The 23,717-nt window shown below is 42.8% G+C and overlaps 1 protein-coding gene across 1 annotated transcript in view; it reads left to right on the top strand.

The window, feature by feature from the left end:
* Positions 1-23,717, top strand: part of LOC310799552 (glypican-6-like) — a gene marked incomplete at both ends in the record, with an annotated part of 177,397 nt that overhangs the window by 28,539 nt on the left and 125,141 nt on the right. The window contains one exon of the mRNA XM_083662148.1: positions 17,850-18,008. Within this exon, the coding sequence (XP_083518274.1) occupies positions 17,850-18,008 (159 nt within the window). The remainder of the gene's footprint in view (positions 1-17,849; positions 18,009-23,717) is intronic.

Below are 23,717 nucleotides of genomic sequence, written 5' to 3' on the forward strand. Positions count from 1 at the left end.
GCATGCTCCGGCAGGGAAGACTTGCCTGATCACCTGCGTTACAGTAAGGGGAGACATTTCACTTTTCCCATGCCCTCTGTGCCTCCTATATTGGTGGCATTATCATGAAGTGTCTTCTAAAAGGCTGCTACTAATTAGGTTTACATTTTGATCGGATCTTCTTGAAGAAAAAGAGAGGTTTTCATCTTTATCTTTTTTATTTTGATCGTTTTACTTCTGCTTTACTTTGATCCGTCTTTCCTTCTCGCGTGTTAGAAGTTGGAGCCTGAGGACAAGAAATCATGACTTGACAAAAGCAATCTGGGAACTATTTAGAGTCTATTTCTATAACACATAAACAGTGTTTTTATTTGTATGTCAGATACTGTATGTATTCCTGGCCAAAGATTTCATATTTTTGTTTTGTACATTTGTTCATGTTTTTATTTTATTTTCCTGGTTAGCCATGGGTGTTGAGTCGTTTTCGGCTTAGAGTTAATTTGCTGCATGCTCTGGCAGGGAAGACTTGCCTGATCACCTGCGTTACAGTAAGGGGAGACATTTCACTTTTCCCATGCCCTCTGTGCCTCCTATATTGGTGGCATTATCATGCAGTGTCTTCTAAAAGGCTGCTACTAATTAGGTTTAGATTTTGATCGGATCTTCTTGAAGAAAAAGAGAGGTTTTCATCTTTATTTTTTTTATTTTGATCGTTTTACTTCTGCTTTACTTTGATCCGTCTTTCCTTCTCGCGTGTTAGAAGTTGGAGCCTGAGGACAAGAAATCATGACTTGACAAAAGCAATCTGGGAACTATTTAGAGTCTATTTCTATTTGAAAAATAAACTCTGGGACAGACCTACCGTTTTCCCCAGCTTCCTGTACAGCGCGCCTCTCCTTACTTCCTTTTCCGCGTCCGTGCTCCACTGTTTACAGTCTAAATAGCAACCGCCACTTTACAGTAATTTCCGCATCCATTTCGGCTATTCGCTAATAACGCTAACGCATAAACACACTGCAGACGACGTCAACTCGTCCTCGTCAACCATACATTTTGGTCCGCATTGACTGCCAGTCCAGGGTGCAAAATGAATAGGACATCTCACTGACTTGTTAGCTAACATAAGAGAGTTCACTTAGCAACAATCCAATTAACCAATGGCACGTCAGCATCGCTCAAACGTATAGTCTGAAAAGCATAGCTGTATTTAAAAAAATGAAAAGGGCAATTTATTATCTTACCTGGTGATCAAATGAAGTAGTGGTAGCCAACTGTAAATGTCAAAGTAATTCGCTTCAGGCCACTGTGTTGGATCATTTATCCAGCTTTATTGGAGTAATGAAACAGGACGTTGATGGAGGCCAATTAAGTTCATTTTTTCAGTGTATTTCCCTCTCTGTTGGAGGCAGTGTGCCAAAGTAATTTGACATTGACATACTTGTCTACTCCACAACAGGATAAAAACCTTGTCAGGCGTATCTGAAAAGATTTCCTCCTGACTAACGCTTTTGCCGGTTTGTTAGCGATATTGTTTCCTCCACGGTGGTCGTGGCTTTCAAAGTATGACGCACCCCACAGTGTGTCTATAGGACGACTCAGGGTGACGTCACTGCCACCCAAAAATGCGTAACCCCGCAGCAGTTAACTACCGTAGTATGAGTTGTGCCAAACAAACGTTAATATCTCAAAAAGTATAAATCACATCGCTTATATTTTGACATTCTGAGTGAGAGCAGAAGTAGCTCAAGAGTTTGATGTATAATATTATGCATGTCGTGTTAAAGTTGTGTGAACTGTCGCAGTTTTTAAATTGTAAACACGGTCAGCCGGCTAGAGTCAGACGCTCAAACTCAGGCGCCATAGGGTTCCATTGTCTTTGCCACCCAGTGACGCGGTTTGTTTACCAAAATGCTGCTCGGCTGATCCCTCCTATAGCAGATGATTTAGCTGCATTATGTAATATGAGTTACTGTTGCATGGCCATGTACAGGACTATCTTACAGTATGTGAAGATTAAAGGAAATATTCAGTTTTTCATTTGTGCCCCCAACTGAAGTAAACCGAATGCTTATCATTTCTCTTTTTAATTGTCTCACGTCGCCCTTGTTATTAATTACATTCTGTTACAACTGAAGCAGAAAAACACATTTTATCATCCATGCTTCATTCATAAAGCATGCCATTCAGTCCTTCCAGCCCAACCCCATGTTACATTGAAACACAGATACACTGTATCTCTTCTGGTTAAAGTGATATTTCAATTTGGCAGAACATTTTGTGAAATATTTATGAGCAGTCAACTTCCCCCCTATGCATCTGCTGTTGCCACCGACATTTTCTCAGAAACTCTAATCGTGGATACAGGAAGAAATATAAACAGCAAACATAATCTTAAACACAAAGAGAAGCACTGCTTATAGCAATTTGAATTTGAGGGTGACACGGGAGTGGTTTTTCCCCTCCTGTCCCACTCCCAAAAAATACTCAAAAATACACCCGTCCCGTAAAAATTAAATAAAAAATCTGTCCCATCCCAATCACGGTAGAATGACTCCTATCCCATGATCCCGCACACAAGAAATGCACACGTCATGCATGCACGGTCAGGTGTCTGCCTGCAACCAACCAGCAACCAGAGCAGCCAGGGGAAAATAAACATAAAAACAATGATAGCATTTCTTCATATTAGACGTGCATGTGCATATTTATATATAAAAACTGGTCTATTGTTGTCATCATTCCCGCTCCCTTTGATTTTTTCCCCCTGTCCCGTCCTAATCACATGATAAATAGTGAAAATGACTATTCGGGAATCCCGGGGGGACCCACGAGACTCCCGGAAAAATGTCAGCCTCTAATATGAATGTATGAATGTCTTAAGATCATTCAAATATTGAGCTATGTACTGTATGTATCACCATCCATAACTGTATCTAATCCCAGCAAACCACGCATGCAAATCAATTAATCAATTAATTTCCCAATTTGTGTGACATCTGACATCTGAATATTGCCATCTAGCTCTCATTTGCATAGGAGGAGAGGACTATGGGAGTAACGTGGGGGAAATTGCAGATATGATTTATGGGGGAAAGCAACATTTTCACAACAGCAGATGTCTTGTTTCCTTCCATTAATTAGATAGATATTGCTTAATGAAGATTGATTTGTAGAAAATGATTTTCTGCACACTGTGAAATGAAGTTTGCAGGAGATTAAAGTGTCTCCCGGTTGCCCCTGACTGACTATTGTATGGTGTCAAAAACCCCAATGACACCGGTGTTACAAAAGGAGCTGCTATGTGGCTGTCTAGAAGCTCTCTCTCTCTCTCTAACTCTCTCTCTCTGTGTCCTCTCTCTCTCTCTCTGTCTCTCTTTCCCTCTGTGCTAATATGCGAGTGAGTGTATTGTGAATAGGAAAAGCACAGGCAGAACTAAAAGGCTGGAGCCGGTTGGCACAAAACACCTTGAGTTAAGATTTTCCTTAAAGTCCGACTTAAGGTTTCCATAAAATAAATCCGGTTGCACAAAACACCACCCTTAAATCTTTTCCTGTTTGCTTAAAATGTTTCACCTCCTTAAGGAGAAGACTTATTGTAAGGGTGTTTTGTGCAACCGGTTTTATTTTACGGAAACCTTAACTCGGACTTTAAGGAAAATCTTAACTTAAGATTAAAACGAATATTCCAATTTGACACTTACATAGGTGAAAAGTGTTCTTGACATGTGTCATGCAAGGATTTCTCTTTTGGGGCACGGCGCTGATCAAGAAGGCTTAGTCGGGGAAATTAAGCCAAGTGGAATTGAGACCAAATACATGGAAATTGTTCAATATAGCATAATATGATATTAAGTATTCTTTTATCTCGACAGTACGTGATTAAACGTTCACGTCCATCCACTTCCTTCCACTGACCTACTGTACTGTATATCCTTGACTTGGTTACTAAACAGTAGGGACGATCCGAGTACTCTGATGAAACGAGTATCCGGTACAGATAATGTACTTTTTACGAGTATCATCCGAGTACAATGTGTCAATATCCCTACTGGTGATTAGGGCTGGGTATCGTTAAAAAAATGACAATACCATTCTCCTTAAAGTGATACCGATACAAATAGACTACCGTACTTCCTTCCATACCTTAGCCATACTCTGAACATTTTGGTGGCATCTCGGCACGTTGAATTTGCCAACAACAACCGCCACAAACAAAACAAAACTTAAGCCACACCCACTTTCAGTTGAATCCCCGCCCACTTTTGATTTAAGCCACGCCCATCCGAATACAGCTACGGATACAGGTAATTTGTTGGCTAAACACATACAGATACAGATAATGGTGTACTCTCTCATCCCTACTAAACAGATACAAACTTCTGCTTGGTTAAAACCCACACGTCACACATTATAATCTCAAAGTAATGATTACAATGGTTCTATAGAGAGCAGTGAATTCTCCAAAGGGACTGCGTCTGTCTGACTGATTGCACGTGTCGAATGGGCATTGTCTTGTCATCCTTTCTCCAGCCATTCAGCACCCTATAGTGAGCAATCTCTGAAACCGGAGTCAGCAATTTCACCTAATTGCAATGCTACGCTTCAATCATGTTTTGAGGTTTCGCAAAAGATAATGATCCAGAACGGGCCAAAACACATCTGTGCAACAAAGAAACCCCGAACAAAACAACTATTATGTGATTGCATTTGTAAGAAGAACACTATTTCTTACGCCTCACTTGTTTTTGAGTAGGGAACGATGCCAGAACATCTCACTGTAAAAAATCCCAGAAGAAGATTAGCATTTGTCCTCGATTATCTTGCCTTCTGTAATTACATGCATTTAAATGTGTGATCAGCTCCTTGGTGAGGGGAAGAGATGTGCAGGCCGACATCTGTGCTCGAGCTGTTTCACACAAGGCAGCTGCAAAGGTCAGTGTGTAACACCAGCAAGCTGGCCTGGCTTCTAGAGCTGCAACGATTCATCGATTACCGGTAGTCGATCGACAGAAAATTAATCGACAACAACTATTTTGATAATCGATTAATCGTTATACAATTTTAAGAGAAAAGGTCTAAATTCTCTCATTCCAGCTTCTTAAATGTGAATATTTTCTGGTTTCTTTACTCCTGTATGACAGTCAACTGATATTATCTTTGAGTTGTGGACAAAACGAGACATTTGAGGGCGTCATCTTGGGCTTTAAAATAATCGACAGATGAATCGATGATGAAAATAATCGTTAGTTGCAGCCCTACTGGGTTCAACATGTGAGTGAAAGCCTTCTTCTCGTTAGACAGCTCCTCTGTCATCACATACTGTATGTAGGTGTTGCTTTTGATAACGTACTGTACCGTCGAACGTTTAATCAACACGCTCGAAAATCCTCCGATCATCAGGACACATGCGTTCTATTCTGTTTCAGTAGCTGTAGATTCTGTCAATCTGGTGACCAGTTAATTGATTAGGTGCAGCTGCATCGAGCTTGTTGTATCAGGCAGGGAACTGCAGATAAATAGATGCAGGTTCCGTCTATATCGGAAAAGCCTGATGTGATGCAAGTGTCTTGTTTGATTATTTTAGCACTTAAAAATGCAATTTCCTTCTTGTGTTTGTCTCCCTCTGAGTCTATATGCTTGTCCTGCCAACCTTTGTTCAGTGAAAACACCGCCCTCCCGTTGGTCCTCTCTGCCGTTAGCAAATAGGACACACTGAACACTCTCGGAATAAAGATGAAAAACTCAATAAAAGTGCTGCAATATGCAAACTTTCTTTCTTTCAAAGTTATTTTTATTGGATTTTTACAAGTAATCTTACAACACAGTTGTGTTGTGTTGTGTTGTGTTGTGTTGTGTTGTGTTGTGTTGTGTTGTTGGTACAATCTCATCTCAAGATGTTAAATCCCCCCCCCCCACCCCATTCCCTCTATTATTGTCTCAACTGGCCAAGGAAGACACACACACACACACACACACACACACACACACACACACACACAATAATGATGATAGTTATAGCAGTACTAATCTGGCAACCCGTTCAAACAGTTGACATGGACTCACCGTGGAAGAGAGTGTTCCTGCTCTGCAAAGGTATTAACATTTCCCTTCATGCTCCGCTCACCAACAGCCCTGCACAGTCACAATCAATTAATGAAGTTATTACAGTAGCAGCTATTGCATTCTTGCAGGTATGCCTTCTCTACTTCCTGCATATGTATTTACTGTAGAGTATAGGCTGTGCCCCCCGGCCAGAACAACCATAGCCCTTCATGGTGGTCTAAGATAGCCCCCCCACAATGCAACACTCTCTGAGCAGAATCACCTCATCGCAACACACTTTTGTTATTCTGGAGCCCTGCGTTCTGGCCCGACCCCGGGGGGGTCCGGAGCCCGGCCCGACCCGACCCTAGGGCCGGGCCTCGGGCCGATTCACATCACTAGCGGAGCAGCCATCGTTAGCATCTATGTCATTTTTTGTTGCCATATAGGTATTGGCCTTGGAGGTTGATCTTGCCAGCATATTGGCATTGGCTCGGTTTCATATTCCATCTTGGGAATGAAGCAAGCAACCGCCCAGAACAAGCTCAAATTCCACTGGGATTTTTATTATTTATTTATTTATTTATTTATTTATTTATTTATTTATTTATTTATTTATTTATTTATTTATTTATTTATTTATTTATTTATTTATTTATTTATTTATTGGCATCTGGAGTTATTCCCATGTCCACCTATACTGTAGGTACGTCGTGCAGGTTTGTTTTGTTCTTTTCGAAACAAAAACAGGTCTCAAAAATACTGTCAAAATGACAAATGTAACCTGCCATGGAGACATTTTATGTAGACATTTTTGGACCTGTGAAGACCTGGCTGTACAGTCTGTGAGCTTTCATTGACTAGAACTCTATAGATGATCTTTATGGCGTTTACTCTCTTCTTGATATTGTATGATGGAAAGTGGCGAGAAAGATATCAGGGTGAGAAACGAGGGGGGGAACAACGCGTGAGGCAAACTCAGTCACAACATCCTGCTGTCGGCACACAGCGTGCCCCGCAGCCTGCTGTTCACACTATTCTGCTTTTATGTTGCTTTAGCTGATGATGCATCATAATTACCTACAGTTTAGCTAATTATTATCATCACTGTTTTTTAAAAGGTGAATGTAGATGCAGGTTTCAAATTGTTTTGTACGGTTTTGTATTATCATTTAAATCTTTTTCAGATCTTGCACATTTTGAAGATCTCATTTAATCCATTTCTCCCAACCAGGACTGTGCCTCCTTGACTTAAAGGCATTCAGACAGTGATTGTGTATCATGCTGTTTATCCAGCTAGTATGGACCAAATCTGATTTCTGTCCGATCTACTGACTGCACATACAGACAGTGCAGGGTGTTGATACGATAACTAACTGAAAGATTAATAGCATTTTCTTTTGGCCAACCTTTAGTGGCCAACAGTTGCATTCCACCTACGGTACTAGTACTCTGAGAAGTGATGTCAATCTATTGCATCAACAGAAACCTTGAATTGAAGTCGACTCGATGTCTTCTACAGTAATGCAGTGAGAAACTTCATTTTTCCTGAGATATATCCATCATTATGACAATAAAACCTTTTCAATTTGGACGTATTCACCTTTTTCCTGGACTTACGTTTCCCATGATTCTCAGCGGTAGCCGGTTGTCGACTTCCTGTTTACATTTTTTTCACTAGCAAGGAGGTGCGCGCCGCTGTCAAAGCGCGGGAATAGTAACGATATGTGGTTGCATAGCGGCGATATTTTACAAAAACGAGTTGAATGTCAATTCACTGGTACTGTATGGGCTTATTTTAGCCAAAATTGCTAATATATATATATATATATATATATATATATATATATATATATATATATATATATATATATATATATACTAACCCTGTATAGTATGTGGTTGCATAGCGGCCACTTTTATTTTGAAGGCTAAATGTCCAAACCGGAACTCTTATATTTGGTCATTGAACGGAGCTTTAGCGGTCTCTCTCTTTCCAAATTCAAGATATTGTCACTCAATACTCAATACAATTATGCACGTGTGAAATTATTGTGCTGGGGGGCTCCATTACAAGACATAGGTAGGTACAAAGTCACAACAATTAATATGATTATTTTCAGCCTCTTCCGCTATGAACGGTCCTGGGCGGAAACAGGCAACCGGCAGCTGGAAACAGGGAGGGAGGAGGGTGTCATGGAAGCGCCCGCGGTCTCACCAGGAAACTCGTGAATAGCGAAACATCCCCCAAATAGCTGCAATGAGGTCAGCTTTTTCCATTCTCCAAACAGCTGATGCGTGCCCGTGCAAGCCGACCCCTGGTGAGCCTCTCTATAGGTAATCCCACCGCTCCTCTGAGGAGCAGACGGGAGAGAGGCCATGCTGGATTTCACCTATCCTTTGATGATACTTCTATATTATGTTGCAATAAATGGGAGGCAAGCTGAGCCGATAATAAAACACCGACACGTAAATTGGCTGAAAATGTAAACAGTAAGGGGGGGTTTATATGTAAGGAAAACACAAAACCAGATGATGAAAGTTCTCCACTTACAGTACCACCTGTTCTGTAAAAAGATCACACAGCCTGGAAACAAAGATATTCCACACGGCGTTAACATCTCCGCACATTGAAAATCAGCCGAGACATCCATCGTCAGTTGGGGAGTGCTGTTACTTTATTGCATTGTTAAAAGCTTACGGCGCGCGCCTGAAAGGTGAAGTTGAAGCGCCGGAGAGAATTACCAAATTGAAATCTGATGCAGCGCTTCACTTTATTTTGTTGTTTGAAGGATTTTCGCTCTCTGTAGCCGTGCGGTGTGTGTGTGCATGACTCTCTGTAGCCGTGTGGTGTGTGTGTGTGTGTGTGTGTGCATGACTCTCTGTAGCCGTGCGGTGTGTGTGTGTGCATGACTCTCTGTAGCCGTGTGTGTGTGTGTGTGTGTGTGTGTGCATGACTCTCTGTAGCCGTGTGTGTGTGTGTATGACTCTCTGTAGCCGTGTGGTGTGTGTGTGTGCATGACTCTCTGTAGCCGTGTGGTGTGTGTGTGTGCATGACTCTCTGTAGCCGTGTGGTGTGTGTGTGTGCATGACTCTCTGTAGCCGTGCGGTGTGTGTGTGCATGACTCTCTGTAGACGTGCTGTGTGGTGTGTGTGTGCATGACTCTCTGTAGCCGTGTGGTGTGTGTGTGCATGACTCTCTGTAGCCGTGTGGTGTGTGTGTGCATGACTCTCTGTAGCCGTGTGGTGTGTGTGTGTGCATGACTCTCTGTAGCCGTGTGGTGTGTGTGTGTGCATGACTCTCTGTAGCCGTGTGGTGTGTGTGTGCATGACTCTCTGTAGCCGTGTGGTGTGTGTGTGTGCATGACTCTCTGTAGCCGTGTGGTGTGTGTGTGTGTGCATGACTCTCTGTAGCCGTGCTGTGTGTGTGTGTGTGCATGACTCTGTAGCCGTGTGCTGTGTGTGTGTGTGTGTGCATGACTCTCTGTAGCTGTGTGGTGTGTGTGTGTGCATGACTCTCTGTAGCTGTGTGTGTGTGTGTGCATGACTCTCTGTAGCCGTGTGGTGTGTGTGTGTGTGTGCATGACTCTCTGTAGCCGTGTGGTGTGTGTGTGTGTGTGTGTGTGCATGACTCTCTGTAGCCGTGTGGTGTGTGTGTGTGTGTGTGCATGACTCTCTGTAGCCGTGTGGTGTGTGTGTGTGTGTGCATGACTCTCTGTAGCCGTGTGGTGTGTGTGTGTGTGTGTGTGTGTGCATGACTCTCTGTAGCCGTGCTGTGTGTGTGTGTGCATGACTCTGGGGACCGTGGACTTGCCTTGAACTGTTAATGGTGCCCCTCATTACTGCTGCCTTGGTGAATACGCCTCTCTAAGGACTGATTAAGGATTTAAGCACAATACAGAGTGGCCTGCACCTAATTGCAGGCGTTCTGCATCCTCCTTGTTAGATGATCTGGCGCACAGTGTTTGCATCTATAGCTCTTATGAATGCAAAAAAGGTGTGTGCGGAGTTTGCATGTTCTCCCCCCCGTGGCCCCCTGGGGGGTTTCCTTCATATAGGAACCCCTCACCAAAAACATGCAATATCCTGGTCGCTGAAGTGGTGCCAACCACGTGCTATGTCCCACCGGTGAAGCTTCTTCCCCTGTCAGGTGAAAAGAAGCGGCTGGCTAACTGCCCATGTCTCGGAGGAAGCATGGAGCCAGTTTCGGATCTCCCCAGATCGGCAGAGGGTGGAGCAGTAACCAGGATAAATAAATTAAAATTAGCACTAATGGGGGATACATTTTTTTTTTTTTTTTTTTATGAATGCAAAAGAGTTGCTGCCAGTAGCTGCACTAGAAAGTGTGGTGTCCATCAACCACTTCCCCCCAGTCTGCATCTATCCTGCTTTACAGCAACAGCCATGTCAGTGCTGCTCTTTCTCCAATGTCATGGATATAGAGGTCTGTATAGCCATGCTGGAGAGGCCGGCAAACATCTCATCTTTCAAACTACTGCAGGTCAGATCGTTGTTTGAGCCCCCTGATAATGATGTGTGATCCTGCCAGACACGGAGCAACAGTGGAATGTGGCTCTTGTACAATTGCTACATCTCTATGTGTGCTACATTGTAGCCGACAGGATTCATTTTTGTAGTCGGCATCATTGTGAGATATGTAATAGGGAATTGTAATTGTAATAGTATTTCAATCATGAGAGACCGGTCGGTAGATTTAACAAGATACTTTATTTAGCAAATGGCATGCATGGCAAGTACTTTGGCGTATGACTCCATTGTAAGATGGCGCTCCTCTTGAGGCGAGAGGAGGGCTTCTGTATGAGCTAGGATAGAGAATTCTCCCCAGGTGGGGGATTCTTCAGGAGTCAAGACTGGTTGGTGGTGGACTGGGGAGGCTGGTGGGGTGAAACAACAGCTTATGATTATGCTCTGGTGGGAACGGGCAGCCGTGATGCCAACTGCTGTTATGATCCACCAGAGGTGTGGGGGGGGGGACGTAGGACCCTTACTATATGTACTAGGATGGACTGGCGTCACGACTGATGTCATACTGGACGGGATCAACTGACGTCATGACTGACGTCACGCTTGGGCTTGACTGACGTCACGGGCTGATCAGGTAACGTGAACATGGCAGCCTTCGTGCTTGAAATTTGGTTGAAACCTCAAGCATTTGGGAAATAAGCTGAGACGCCTGTAATATTTCCTTGTAACTCTGCAGCCCCAAAGCACTTTGCCATTTTGGGCAACATCCACTGTAGTCAATTATCTTATTAGGCTATGTAGGCTATACAATTGTTTTGGCAATCGCATAATGCTGTACAATATTAGATTTAAATACAATGTGATAATTTTGTCTGAAGGCTTTAGTGGATCATTTATTGCACAAAGCAATAAATGCTGGAATATCTCCAACACTATTGCTTTGGCCTGATATCAAATTAACATGCCTTTAACGTTGAATATATATATAAACATGGGTTTTAGCAAACATTTCACTTACCACTGTAGGCAATATGGACAACAATATCAACACAGTAGTTTCAGATGTTATCACAATTCCTCATACGCATCATCATATTTTTCATGTTACTTTTCTAATATTAGGTTGCAAGTGAAGCGACTTAACTGAAAAGTGTGATCTAAATAGCACCAGCACAGCACTCAATTTGCAGCCTCTAAGAAAGTTTGCAAGTAGAGCTTGTTGACTGTGCGCGAGCGTTTCGTGAGCATTTGCTATAGTGAAAATAGAACAGTGCGAATTGTAAAATGCAATAAGGGGCCACGTGTGTGAATGCAGAATTCAATTGTTCAACTCATTTTGAATGCCGCGCTCAGTTTCAAGGCTGTTGTAGTGTTGCGTTCAAAACAACTCCGAAGCAGCATGACCACAGCCTGGCACGCCATTGGTTAGTTTGAATAATGTGATTGTCCTTCGAGTTGTGTTGAAGGCAGTAGTATGTGTCAGAATAGAAGGGGGGGTATTCTTTCTTTCTTTCTTTCTTAAGGGAATTAGACCTTTGACACTAGTGCTATCTCTAACTCTCAGAGTTGACAAGTGCATTATTATGTCTTCTGTGATATAGCACTTGTTTTGCATCTGGTTCGCTGTTCAGGCAGCACTGAATCGCGTGGGTGTGAGGAGGGAAGCAGGGCCATGTGTGTGTGTGTGTCTGTGTGTGTGTGTGTGTGTGTGTGTGTGTGTGTGTGTGTGTGTGTGTGTGTGTGTGTGTGTGTGTGTGTGTGTGTGTGTGTGAAAGAGAGAGAGAGTTTGTTGATGCTTTTTATGTTTAGCCAACAATGACTCCAGTGATGACCTAAAAGCGGTGTCCTGCAGCAAAATGGAAGCATAAAAGTAGCATTATATCAGACTGATGGCCCCGTGCCTCTTTGGGCTTTTGCTTCAGATGAGTGAGTGGATGATGTCCCTGTGGAAGTGTTCATCATGCTCAATCTAAGGGGGCTTTCACACCTACCCTGTTTGCTCCCTTTCAGGCCCTGTTTCCACGGCAATGCTCCCTGCATAAAACTAGGGCTGCAACTAACTATTATTTTCATTATCGATTATTCTGTCGATTATTTTCTCGATTAATCGATTAGTCGCTTGGTCTATAAAATGACAGAAAATGGTGAAAAGATGTCGATCGGTCCCAAAACCTAAGATAACATCCTCTAATGTCTTGTTTTGTCCACAACCCAAAGATATTTAAGTTTACTGTCATAGAGGAGTAAAGAAACCAGAAAATATTCACATTTAAGAAGCTCGAATCAGAGAATTTAGATTTATTTCTTAAAAAATGACTCAAAACGATTCATCGATTATCAAAATAGTTGACGATTATTTTTCTGTCGATCGATTGATTAATCGTTGCAGCTCTACATAAAACGGCAAACTTTTTTCGTGTCTTCCTTTTACACTGCAACGGCGTTCTTTTCTTGGAATTCTTCGATAATGCCGCCCTTACCGTCACCGTGTAAAGTGGAAAACACAATTCCTGTGAAAACTGTGTTGACACGGCTCCACTTCATGCATGGAAGATATAGGAGCGTTCTACTAGCCTATAAATATAACACTCGACAAACTATCATGACATCAGAGACTCATGAGTTTCTAAAAATACATAATCTGTGATAACTGCCCTCTATTAATGTCTGTGCATATTAATTAATCACTCACGCATATTAAATAATTAAACCACCCTCAACTCACCGCCAGATGCATTAATTTCCTCAAAGTCCCAAGTGATGCAAGAAAACAGGTATTTTTTTGAATAGTTTTACTGGGTTTTTATTCTGTAATGCAACCAATCTGCAGCAGTTATCACCATGACTGACTTCTGTGTCACTCTATTGTGTGGAAAATCCATTTAAAGTTTAATCCTATAAAGCTAAACCAATCCCATTAACTGGGTAAATAAAAAACACAACCGTCAACTCACTACGCGTTAAAATGGACTTTTAATTGTCTGTGTTCTATGTGCTCTGTGTATTTCGGATCACACACACACACACACACACACACACACACACACACACACACACACACACACCCAAACATTGCAACATGCATCAATAAGGCTATTAGTTTATTTTATTGTGAAGGTTTTAACCAGAAGTTTCTGTTTTATTCTGTCTCACTTGACGCTGCTCTGAGTTTTTTGCGGCTCCAGTCTGCAGGTAAATCACTATCACAAACACTGTGTACAAAGGTGGAATCAAAAAAACTTTAGAAACTGGCATGGCTACTTTGGAGAATGGAGTCTATGGGTAGGGTTAGAGCTACGCACCTTGAGTTGCATGCATTTTCTGTCAGAAAGGTGTCTTGAAGGAGGTACGGTGGTGCAGTGGTAAGCACTATCGCCTCACAGCTCAAAGGTCGTCGGTTCGATTCCCACCTGGGGACGAGGTGAACGCTGAAGGAATGCGTGCCCGTCCGCATGTCCTCGAGTGCCCACCGCCCGGTTGGGGTCGGCAAAAGGGCCTTTCTGTGTGGAGTTTGCATGTTCTCCCCGTGCCTCCCGGGGGTTTCCTTATTATAGGAACCCCCTTCACAAAAACATGCAATATCCTGGTTGCTAATGTGGTTCCTCCTCTGGTCGTTAAGGGCGCCTGTTCAGAGGGAGGGGAACTGGTTGGAATAGCGTGAACCTCCCACGTGCTATGTCCTACCGGTGAAGCTTCCTCTGTCAGGTGAAAAGAAGCGGCTGGCTGACTGCCCATGTCTCGGAGGAAGCATGGAGCCAGTCTCGGCTCTCCCCAGATCGACAGAGGGTGGAGTAGCAACCAGGATTGAGAAATCAAGTGAGCACTAATGGGGGATAAAATGGGATAAAAAATCAGGAAAAAAAATATTTATAAAAAAAAAAAAAAAGGTGTCTTGATCCCTTTTCAATAAGTACCGTAAGTAGGCTAACCCAGTGGTTCTCAAAACTTTTTCTTGTAAAGGACCCCTAAACTCACACAAATTAGACCACGGACCCCCACTTGATAAGATTTTGCCCAAGGGGCCCCCCATCTGATAACACATTTGCTTTGAGATGTTTTATTACATAAAGTGTCTGAAACCTGGATGCTGGATGTGGGAATTGAGCCGTCGAGACAAGAACACGAAGGAAACTTGAAACTCAAAGTAATACAAGTGTCATTGTTGCAAGCTGGAAAACGCTCTGCTAGAAGTCTGCAAAGATTCACCTGCACAAACATACCGTATGTCCTTGTACAAGAGTCCACAGTTTGTGAGAAATATCTTTTTCCGGATACAGGTTGTCTCACTTCCTGCTCTGATATGAGCCTTATCTTAAACCTTGAAAACTAAGGAGCGACTGAGGGAGGGATCTGTGCTATGCAGTGATGTCTACTTTAGAGAGAAAGAGCGAAACCTAACACTTCATAGTTGAGCTATAGTGGTTATACTTTGCATGAAAGACTGTGATTAATAATAACATAAATAATCAGCGAATAATTAATGAATGAATAATCAATAAAGATGATGAATGCTATAAATTCCTATCACAAAACAAAACCCATGACCGAAATAGTCAAACATTGTGCCATTGTGTTACTTAAGGATGGGATAGTGAAAATAGTATCCCCCCTTTTGCTGGGGACCCCCTGGAATCCCCTCATGCAGAGTCCTGCGCGGGTCTGATTTTCAAGACCCGGTTCCGCCCGACCCCGCTCCGCGAACCCGCTCATATGATCAGTCAGTACCGCAACCCACCCCGCCCCGCAGACATGAGACCCGCGCCCCGCTCCGCTTCCGCATATATACATTTCTTTGAAGTGAACATAACCAAAGTAACTGCGATCGTTTCACAATTAACACAGGAAGCGAATAGCGGTCTTTTCTGGCCGAGTCACTGACGAGAGCCAACAACGGTGGTCGGTGCAGTCGGACTCGGCAGGCATTGCATAACGTTATTTAGAATTAAGCACATTGACAGTGTTTTGTCACTGGTGCCAGTACCAGCAGGCCAGCCAGGGCCAGGCAGCAGCTAAAGGAAACATGCTAGCCTTGCTGGCGCTAGCTGTCATGCAATGCAACAAGCTAGCTAGCATAGGTCTAGGTCTAAGATACTGAACGAAATGTACTAACGCTACTGAACTGAAGTCAGTCAGTGACCTACCTGTCTCTTGTGCCTGCCCTGCCCTGAGTGACGACCTGACCACTGACCCCCCCCTCCAATCAACAAGCCAATACTGCCACTTAGCCGCCAGGATTTGCAACTGCAGTATTTTCTCTGAGTCTGACTGATTGTGACAAAGACGTCAGGTCGTCAGACTCAGACAAAACATGAAGTTACACACTGACTGAATTATTATCGTTATATAAAAAGTAAATAAAACACCCGCGACCCGGGCCGCATGTTGTTTATTCTACCCAGATCCGAGCCCGCAAATAAAATGAAGATAAAATAACACCCGCCCCCCGCATTTTTTTGCGGGTACCCGGCGGGGCCCCGCGGAACCCCGACCCGATGCAGGACTCTGCCTCAAGGACCCCTGGGGGTCTCTGGACCCCACTTTGAGAACCACTGGGCTAACCTACCAGAGGACATAAGCTGTGCTGCTGACTGACATCTCGTCTGTAATGATCATGATTCTGCCTAAAGCGCACCACCTAACCAAACCCCATATGTTCATCACATCTTTTCTCCTTCATTTCTTTGTTTAAAGATACTGTATGCAGGATTGTCTCATCATGTTATCCGGGTTACTGTTACTGTACCACTGAGTCGGCAGATGTAAACACATGATGGCTATTACAATGCTTTTGATCAGTTTGATCCTCATGAAAAACTTGAGATATAACAATACTATCTCCAGTAGACACAGAGCTACAATTTCTCTATCCTCTTTATTCCATTTAATATAATATGGTTTATTACGGTCCCTGCAAGCTCGCTTGCCATTACTGCTATCCACTGGATGTTGAAAATCCTGCATGGGAAGCCTTACGTCTGCACTGGTTTAACAGAGTGACACTCTGTTTCACATTACTGCTGACAAACAGGAGTCTTCCCCATGTGTTCCAGTCTGACCTGCTTTGATAGCTTGGGTGATGAAAATCACAGGAGAGCTTCGATCAAAGACTCAGCTCAGCCTTTTGAAAAGCAGAATCTGGTAGCAGTGAAGAGCTCTGTTGGTGACGTGTGTAAAAACTGTGCACTCTGCCTCTCTCTGGTTGGTGAGATGTGTAAAAACTGTGCACTCTGCCTCTCTCTGAAGAGCTCTGTTGGTGACATGTGTAAAAACTGTGCACTCTGCCTCTCTAAGAGCTCTGTTAGTGACGTGTGTAAAAACTGTGCACTCTGCCTCTCTAAGAGCTCTGTTAGTGACGTGTGTAAAAACTGTGCACTCTGCCTCTCTAAGAGCTCTGTTAGTGACGTGTGTAAAAACTGTGCACTCTGCCTCTCTAAGAGCTCTGTTGGTGACATGTGTAAAAACTGTGCACTCTGCCTCTCTAAGAGCTCTGTTGGTGACGTGTGTAAAAACTGTGCACTCTGCCTCTCTCTGGTTGGTGACATGTGTAAAAACTGTGCACTCTGCCTCTCTAAGAGCTCTGTTGGTGACGTGTGTAAAAACTGTGCACTCTGCCTCTCTCTGGTTGGTGACATGTGTAAAAACTGTGCACTCTGCCTCTCTAAGAGCTCTGTTGGTGACGTGTGTAAAAACTGTGCACTCTGCCTCTCTCTGGTTGGTGACGTGTGTAAAAACTGTGCACTCTGCCTCTCTCTGGTTGGTGACGTGTGTAAAAACTGTGCACTCTGCCTCTCTAAGAGCTCTGTTGGTGACGTGTGTAAAAACTGTGCACTCTGCCTCTCTCTGGTTGGTGACGTGTGTAAAAACTGTGCACTCTGCCTCTCTAAGAGCTCTGTTGGTGACGTGTGTAAAAACTGTGCACTCTGCCTCTCTCTGGTTGGTGACGTGTGTAAAAACTGTGCACTCTGCCTCTCTAAGAGCTCTGTTGGTGACGTGTGTAAAAACTGTGCACTCTGCCTCTCTCTGGTTGGTGACATGTGTAAAAACTGTGCACTCTGCCTCTCTGAAGAGCTCTGGTTGGTGACATGTGTAAAAACTGTGCACTCTGCCTCTCTCTGGTTGGTGACATGTGTAAAAACTGTGCACTCTGCCTCTCTCTGGTTGGTGACATGTGGAAAAACTGTGCACTCTGCCTCTCTCTGGTTGGTGTCGTGTGTAAAAACTGTGCACTCTGCCTCTCTAAGAGCTCTGTTGGTGACGTGTGTAAAAACTGTGCACTCTGCCTCTCTCTGGTTGGTGACGTGTGTAAAAACTGTGCACTCTGCCTCTCTCTCTCTCTCCCTCAGGCGAACACTTGCGTGTCTGTCCTCAGGGATACACCTGCTGCACATTTGAGATGGAGGACAAACTCAGTCAGCAGAGCAAATTGGAGTTTGAGAACTTGGTGGACGAGACCAGCCACAATATGAGGACGACATTTGTCTCAAGGCATAAAAAGTTTGACGGTAAGCTAGATGGGTTTATTATATCTCTTTTGCATGCAGGGGGGTTGACATGCAGGTGCATTTTCCATTGGCCATCTGGGCCAAGGGGTTTTCATTTTCAAAGTGACTAGCCCCAAACACTGCCACCTTGGGATAATGTCATCCAGGCGAGTCTAAATTGTATAATTTCAAACATTTAAAAATAACGCAATAATGATGCCACTGATTATTGATTGCTACGTTATAGCCGCTGCGATTTTGGTGTGCGTGTAAAGCCTGGAGGCGACATCATTTCTCCACCTTCTGCCTCCCTCCAAATCATGAATAAAGACTGATACTCATCATGATAGCGGCAACACTCTATTGGCCCATCAAATATGTGGAAGAATAGCTGAATGAATATTAGTTAATTTATGGCATCATTAGAGTTCAGTGAAAAGTGTGGTATAAATCAGCTTTATATGACACATGGTATGATGCATAATGGATAAGTCAGGTTCCAAAAGGGAATCATTTCGCTCCTGTCAAAATGCACATTATCATAACAGATTTGTTACAGCAGAAGCAGAAATGTATGTGTGGGCCGATTCTGTTACATAAGTTTTAGATATCATTATCTCCTCTACAGTATATAGAGGCTGTAACTGCCTTTTTGGCCTGTAGTTTAAGGCAGTAGTAGATGTGAGCTTTTTTAGGGAATCTACATTGAATGGAATTCTAAAACTGAAAGGATAGCAGCTGTTCTGGTATTCTTTTAGATTTCAGAAAAGGCTTTTGTCCAGTTTTAGGAACTGATTCAATTATTCATAATCAGTTGATGTAAATTAAATGTAAGTCATTCATTCAATTATTTTAATTTAAATAATATTTCAATTATTTGATTCCTTCCATAATAGTTCATATAGGCATGGTGAGTTTTGTTTTGTGTTGGCACTGTAGGACTTGCACAGATATGCTATGGGGGGGCCCCTCCGGTACCAACCATACCCTAGATACCTCTGATCTGCAGGGTCAGTGATGTGCAAAATCCAGAGATCTGCTGACCACCTTTGAACTTAATTTCATTTCAGACAGTTTCAATTGTAACTATATGGCTCAGAGAGATGCAACGCCCACGACCTGTATATTGCAATTATAGTCTGTGGAAGGTCAGCTCTCACAAAACAACAATGTATAAACAATGATTTAACAATCGGTGGTCATCTAGAATTATACACATTAGAGAATATAGACATATTTTATCATTAAAATTATATTTATCTTTACTGTACAGGTATATAGCCTAGGCCAGAGGTTCTCAAATGTTTTTCAGCCAAGGACCCCTTAAGATAGAAAATATACCGGGGGACCCCCTCATTCTGATTTGTGATTTTGGGCTAAGCTTAATTGTTTCCACAGTAACGTGCTTTTAAATTGATAGGTTTGTTAGATTAGAATGTAATCCATTAACCATTTTAGATTTAAAGCATAAAATATTTTCGTTGAACGATGATGATGCTTTTGCACACAAAAAACATTTTTATTTTTATTTTCCTGAAAACTTTTCGCGGACCCCCATTTGAGAACCACTGGCCTGGGCAACTCTATTTTTCCTTGTCCATTATCAATCCTATTACTACTTTTGCTGCCACAACCACCTAACTTCCCCATAAGGATCAATGAAGCCTGATCCAATAAATTTAGAGTATTGCTGCTCTGTCCACCATCACTTAGTTATATGGTGTGTGAATGTGATACAGATGTCGTCCACACATCACTAATAGCTCAATTCAACCCAGATGGGATAAAATGACCCCAGGACAGAGTTCACTCACACATTACAGTAGCTAGGTAATTTCAGTCATAATTTTTTACTGAGGGCGTCGAGAATATTACTGACATAATATTACTAGAAGAGATCTGCTAACATAGTTTATGGAGGGAATCAGTGATTTCAATCCCGTGCAAGTGGTCTTGTAAGTGGTCCTCTGTCAATTCTAGTAGACTGCTCTCTGGATCGCTACTTTGTGATTGGAAATGATAACTACTTTGCACGGGCGTATTGTGAAATCTAACAGAAATGATACACCCCCTTTGAAATATTGTACGCAGAAAATAAAGTAATACAAATATGTGGCCTAAATTGCTTTAAAATTACTAGATAAAATTGCCAACAACCCAACATTGTCTTGCAACACTAATCCCATCCAGACAGCCAGACAGGATGTAGTCCTGAGGTCAAAATGACAACAGAACAGACCCTCCTGGTAACAAATGAAGTCCAGAGAGTCTGGGAACAGCAGCAGCTGCAGACAAAGCACCAAATCCAGGGACGGGGACAGTGGGACTGTCCCCGGAAAATTGGGACGTCTTATCTCCCTAAATTAGAACAACAACAACAAAAGCTTGAACCCCAGGACATTGCTACAAAGCTAAGCGCAAGACATCATGGGACCTTGCTTTGAAACAACAGCGGTGCCAGTCCTATTCACCTTATGTTCAGACGTGGGGATGAGCCAAATTCTTCCGGGTCGTGTTAACACTTCCGGCGGTCACGGCGCCAAATACGAAAGAATGTCAGAAGAAGAGAGTTGTTTTTGGAGCGGACAGTGCAGGGGGTAAAACAAAAGAACGTAGCGTACTACTTTGAGCTCGGTACAGAGCAAGCAAGCGGAGTATCCACTGTTAGCCAGGTCAGATAACGTTATCGTCGACGATGACGAGCACTTTCTTGTAAAACATACCTGGACTCCAACAAAGAAAGCTTCAGATAGTTTTCTCTCCTCCCTCGAGCCTTTTACGTCTATAAGACCCGCAGACGTTAACGTAATTCCCTGGAATGCGAGACTTAACGAGCCCGTTACATGGCGTTGCATTCTTAGACATTGCCGTTTGCTTTTATTTGGTGTGTTACATACAATTGGCTAAATTATTAGTTAATTCAGAGTTAGATTATATTGGAGCAGCCAGCCATTTTCTTTTTTCTTTTCTTTTTTGCCGGAAGTCGTCACTCGACCACAAAACCGGGTCAAATGGGCGTGGCTACATGAGGTGAATAAGATCACCCACATTATTATAGTCCAATAAGATCACTGCATTATTACAGTCCAATAAGATCGCTGCATTATTACAGTCCAATAGGATTGCTCCATTATTATAGTCCAATAAGATTACTGCCATGAATTCGGTGGACTGTGCCAACAATTTTACATCCATGCTTTGAAGCGCACAGGTGTAACGACTCATTTACCATGTGTGCGCCCCGCGGAACCCTCCGCCCTTATTACAGCACTGTAGTGAGATAGCTTCATAAAGCTTCCAAGTCACTCATGTCCAAATGTACCATAGTTTCAGGCTTGATATAATCATTCAAAAAACCAACCAGGCTTTTCCCATCAGACTTTTGAAATTCTGCACAGGACAGGTGTGTGTGTGTGTGTGTGTGTCTGTGTGTGTGTGTCTGTGTGCAGTGGTGCAGGAAGTGGGGAGCTGCCGGGGCTGCAGCCCCCCCTGGTGGCGGCTGCAGCTGCACCTTTCTGACGCAGCCCCCTCAGCCCCCCCTGGATTTTCACTTGGCGATAACTTTAAAATTGAGAGATTTCTTTAGAGCCATCGTGCTGTAATATTAGACTATTCCATGCAAGTTTTACGACATTGATGTGCAAGCGTGTCAACCTACTTCACGCAAGGTGTCGCGTGCACGCACCCCGTGCGCCTCTGGGTTCTGGGTATGTGCGTTTCCCCTGCTGTCTGTGTGCGTGCGTGGGTGTGAGAGGAGGGAAGCAGGGCCATCAATGCCAAACAGAATATATTAATGAATGTTGAATATGATTATTGGGAGAGGGACATGGGGAAAATATGTAATTACATGTGTTTTTTGATACTTGCCAGAAGGCCCAGCATTTGGATACCTGTACAATGTGTTGATGTTGCCAAGAGACTGAATGTTGGAAACTGCCAAAGTGGAACGTCACTTCCTGCTTCAGCACTGTACCAGAGATTTTCATCCGCCATTTATTTTCCCATAGACATTTCGTAAAATGCTTATAAAAGTAGTTTTACCTGGTCAAACCAAACGGTTCAGATATATTTAGAAACAGGAGAGACCACATAATATTTCACTCGGACCAAAACGTTAAAAAAATCGCAGATTTAAAGAAAGATTTTTTTTTTTCTTTATGTTTTGGTCCCAGTGAAATGTTATGGGGTCTCTCCCGATTCTAAATATATCTGAACCGTTTGGTTTGAACAAGTAAAACTATTTTTATAAGCATTTTACAAAATGACTATGGGAAAATAAAAGGCGGATGAAAATCTCTGGTACAGTACAGTGCTGCTGAAACAGGAAGTGACGTTCACTTTGCCTCTCTATAGGGACTGGTTTGTTCATGGGTTTGCGCCACCAGCTAACCAATTAACTGAAAAAGATGTATGCCGCCCGGCCACCGGGGGGGAAGTAATGATTGGAATAAGCGAGGAGACTTGAGGTGCTATTCATAGAATGGTAGACAGGTAAGACAGTCCAGTCATGTAAGTCAGTCCTCAGCAGAAGTCTCTAGTAACAAATCTGATGGAAGTTCAATCACAACACTTCCCCCTGACCCAAATGTAGTCGGGACTTTTTTTCTTCTGTCAAAAGTGCCACCGCTGAGTGCTGCTATGTTAAGTGATCCATCCGCAGCGTATTGTCTCGCTGTCAGGCTGACAGTCAGCTGAGGGGAATTACCTGCACCTCCTCATGTCGCTGCCATTGTAGTAGAAAGGATTCAGCTGTGGACAGGTTTCTCCAGGGACCGAGAAGGATTTAACGCCCGACCGATACTGGATTTTTTTAGGCCGATGCCGATATCGATATTAGGGAGTAAAACAATTCCGATAACGATATATCGTTATTATACACATTACCGTAAATTCCGGACTATAAGCCTTTTTCCCCGTTTTTTGGCCTTTTTTGGCCCCTGCGGCTTATATAACGGTGCGGCTTATCTATGGATTTTTTCAGCAAAAAATAAAATAAAAAACTGAATTCTCTCTTCTTTAGCACTCTTTCTAACTATAAATCCACTTCTGTTTTAATTTCCTCTCTTGCCCTCTTTTCACCACACCGCGGACACTGTGTGCACTGTAAAAAAAAACACAGGTGGTGTTGTGTTATGTTGTTTTGTTGAAATGTTAATAAATGGGAGCTTCCTCAAACAGCCATCTCTTTCCCGACAATCCCCTCTGTGCACGAACCCTTACATATGGTAATTAAACATTAAAACACAATAAAAAAAAAAAAAAAAAAAAAACATTAAAACACCCGCGGCTTATAGTCCGGTGCGGCTTATATATGTAAAAAACAGTCAATTTTGCTGCTGCGGCTTATAGTCCGGTGCGGCTTATAGTGCGGAATTTATGGTATATTACACAATTTTTTGCAATGATCCCTCAAATATCAAACACTTGACAAAGATATGACTTGACATGACTCGAGATATCTAATGTAGGCAGGATATTTTACAGCTTATCAATCAACTTTATTGTCCAAATTGACATCAATGCAATGAAACAGTAAGCATCACTGGGAATTTAATGATTATAAATAACTAGAAATAGAAAAACACAAATAGAACAAATATCAAATATAACTTGAGTTAAGAAAAAAGATCAAATATACACAACATGATGTCTGTAACTTAAAAAAGATACAAAATAAAAAAATATCGGCACTATCAGCCAACATATGGGCCGATACCGATATATCGGTTA

Source organism: Poromitra crassiceps (assembly GCF_964638095.1).
Source record: "Poromitra crassiceps genome assembly, chromosome: 28".
NCBI classification, from domain to species: Eukaryota; Metazoa; Chordata; class Actinopteri; order Beryciformes; family Melamphaidae; genus Poromitra; species Poromitra crassiceps.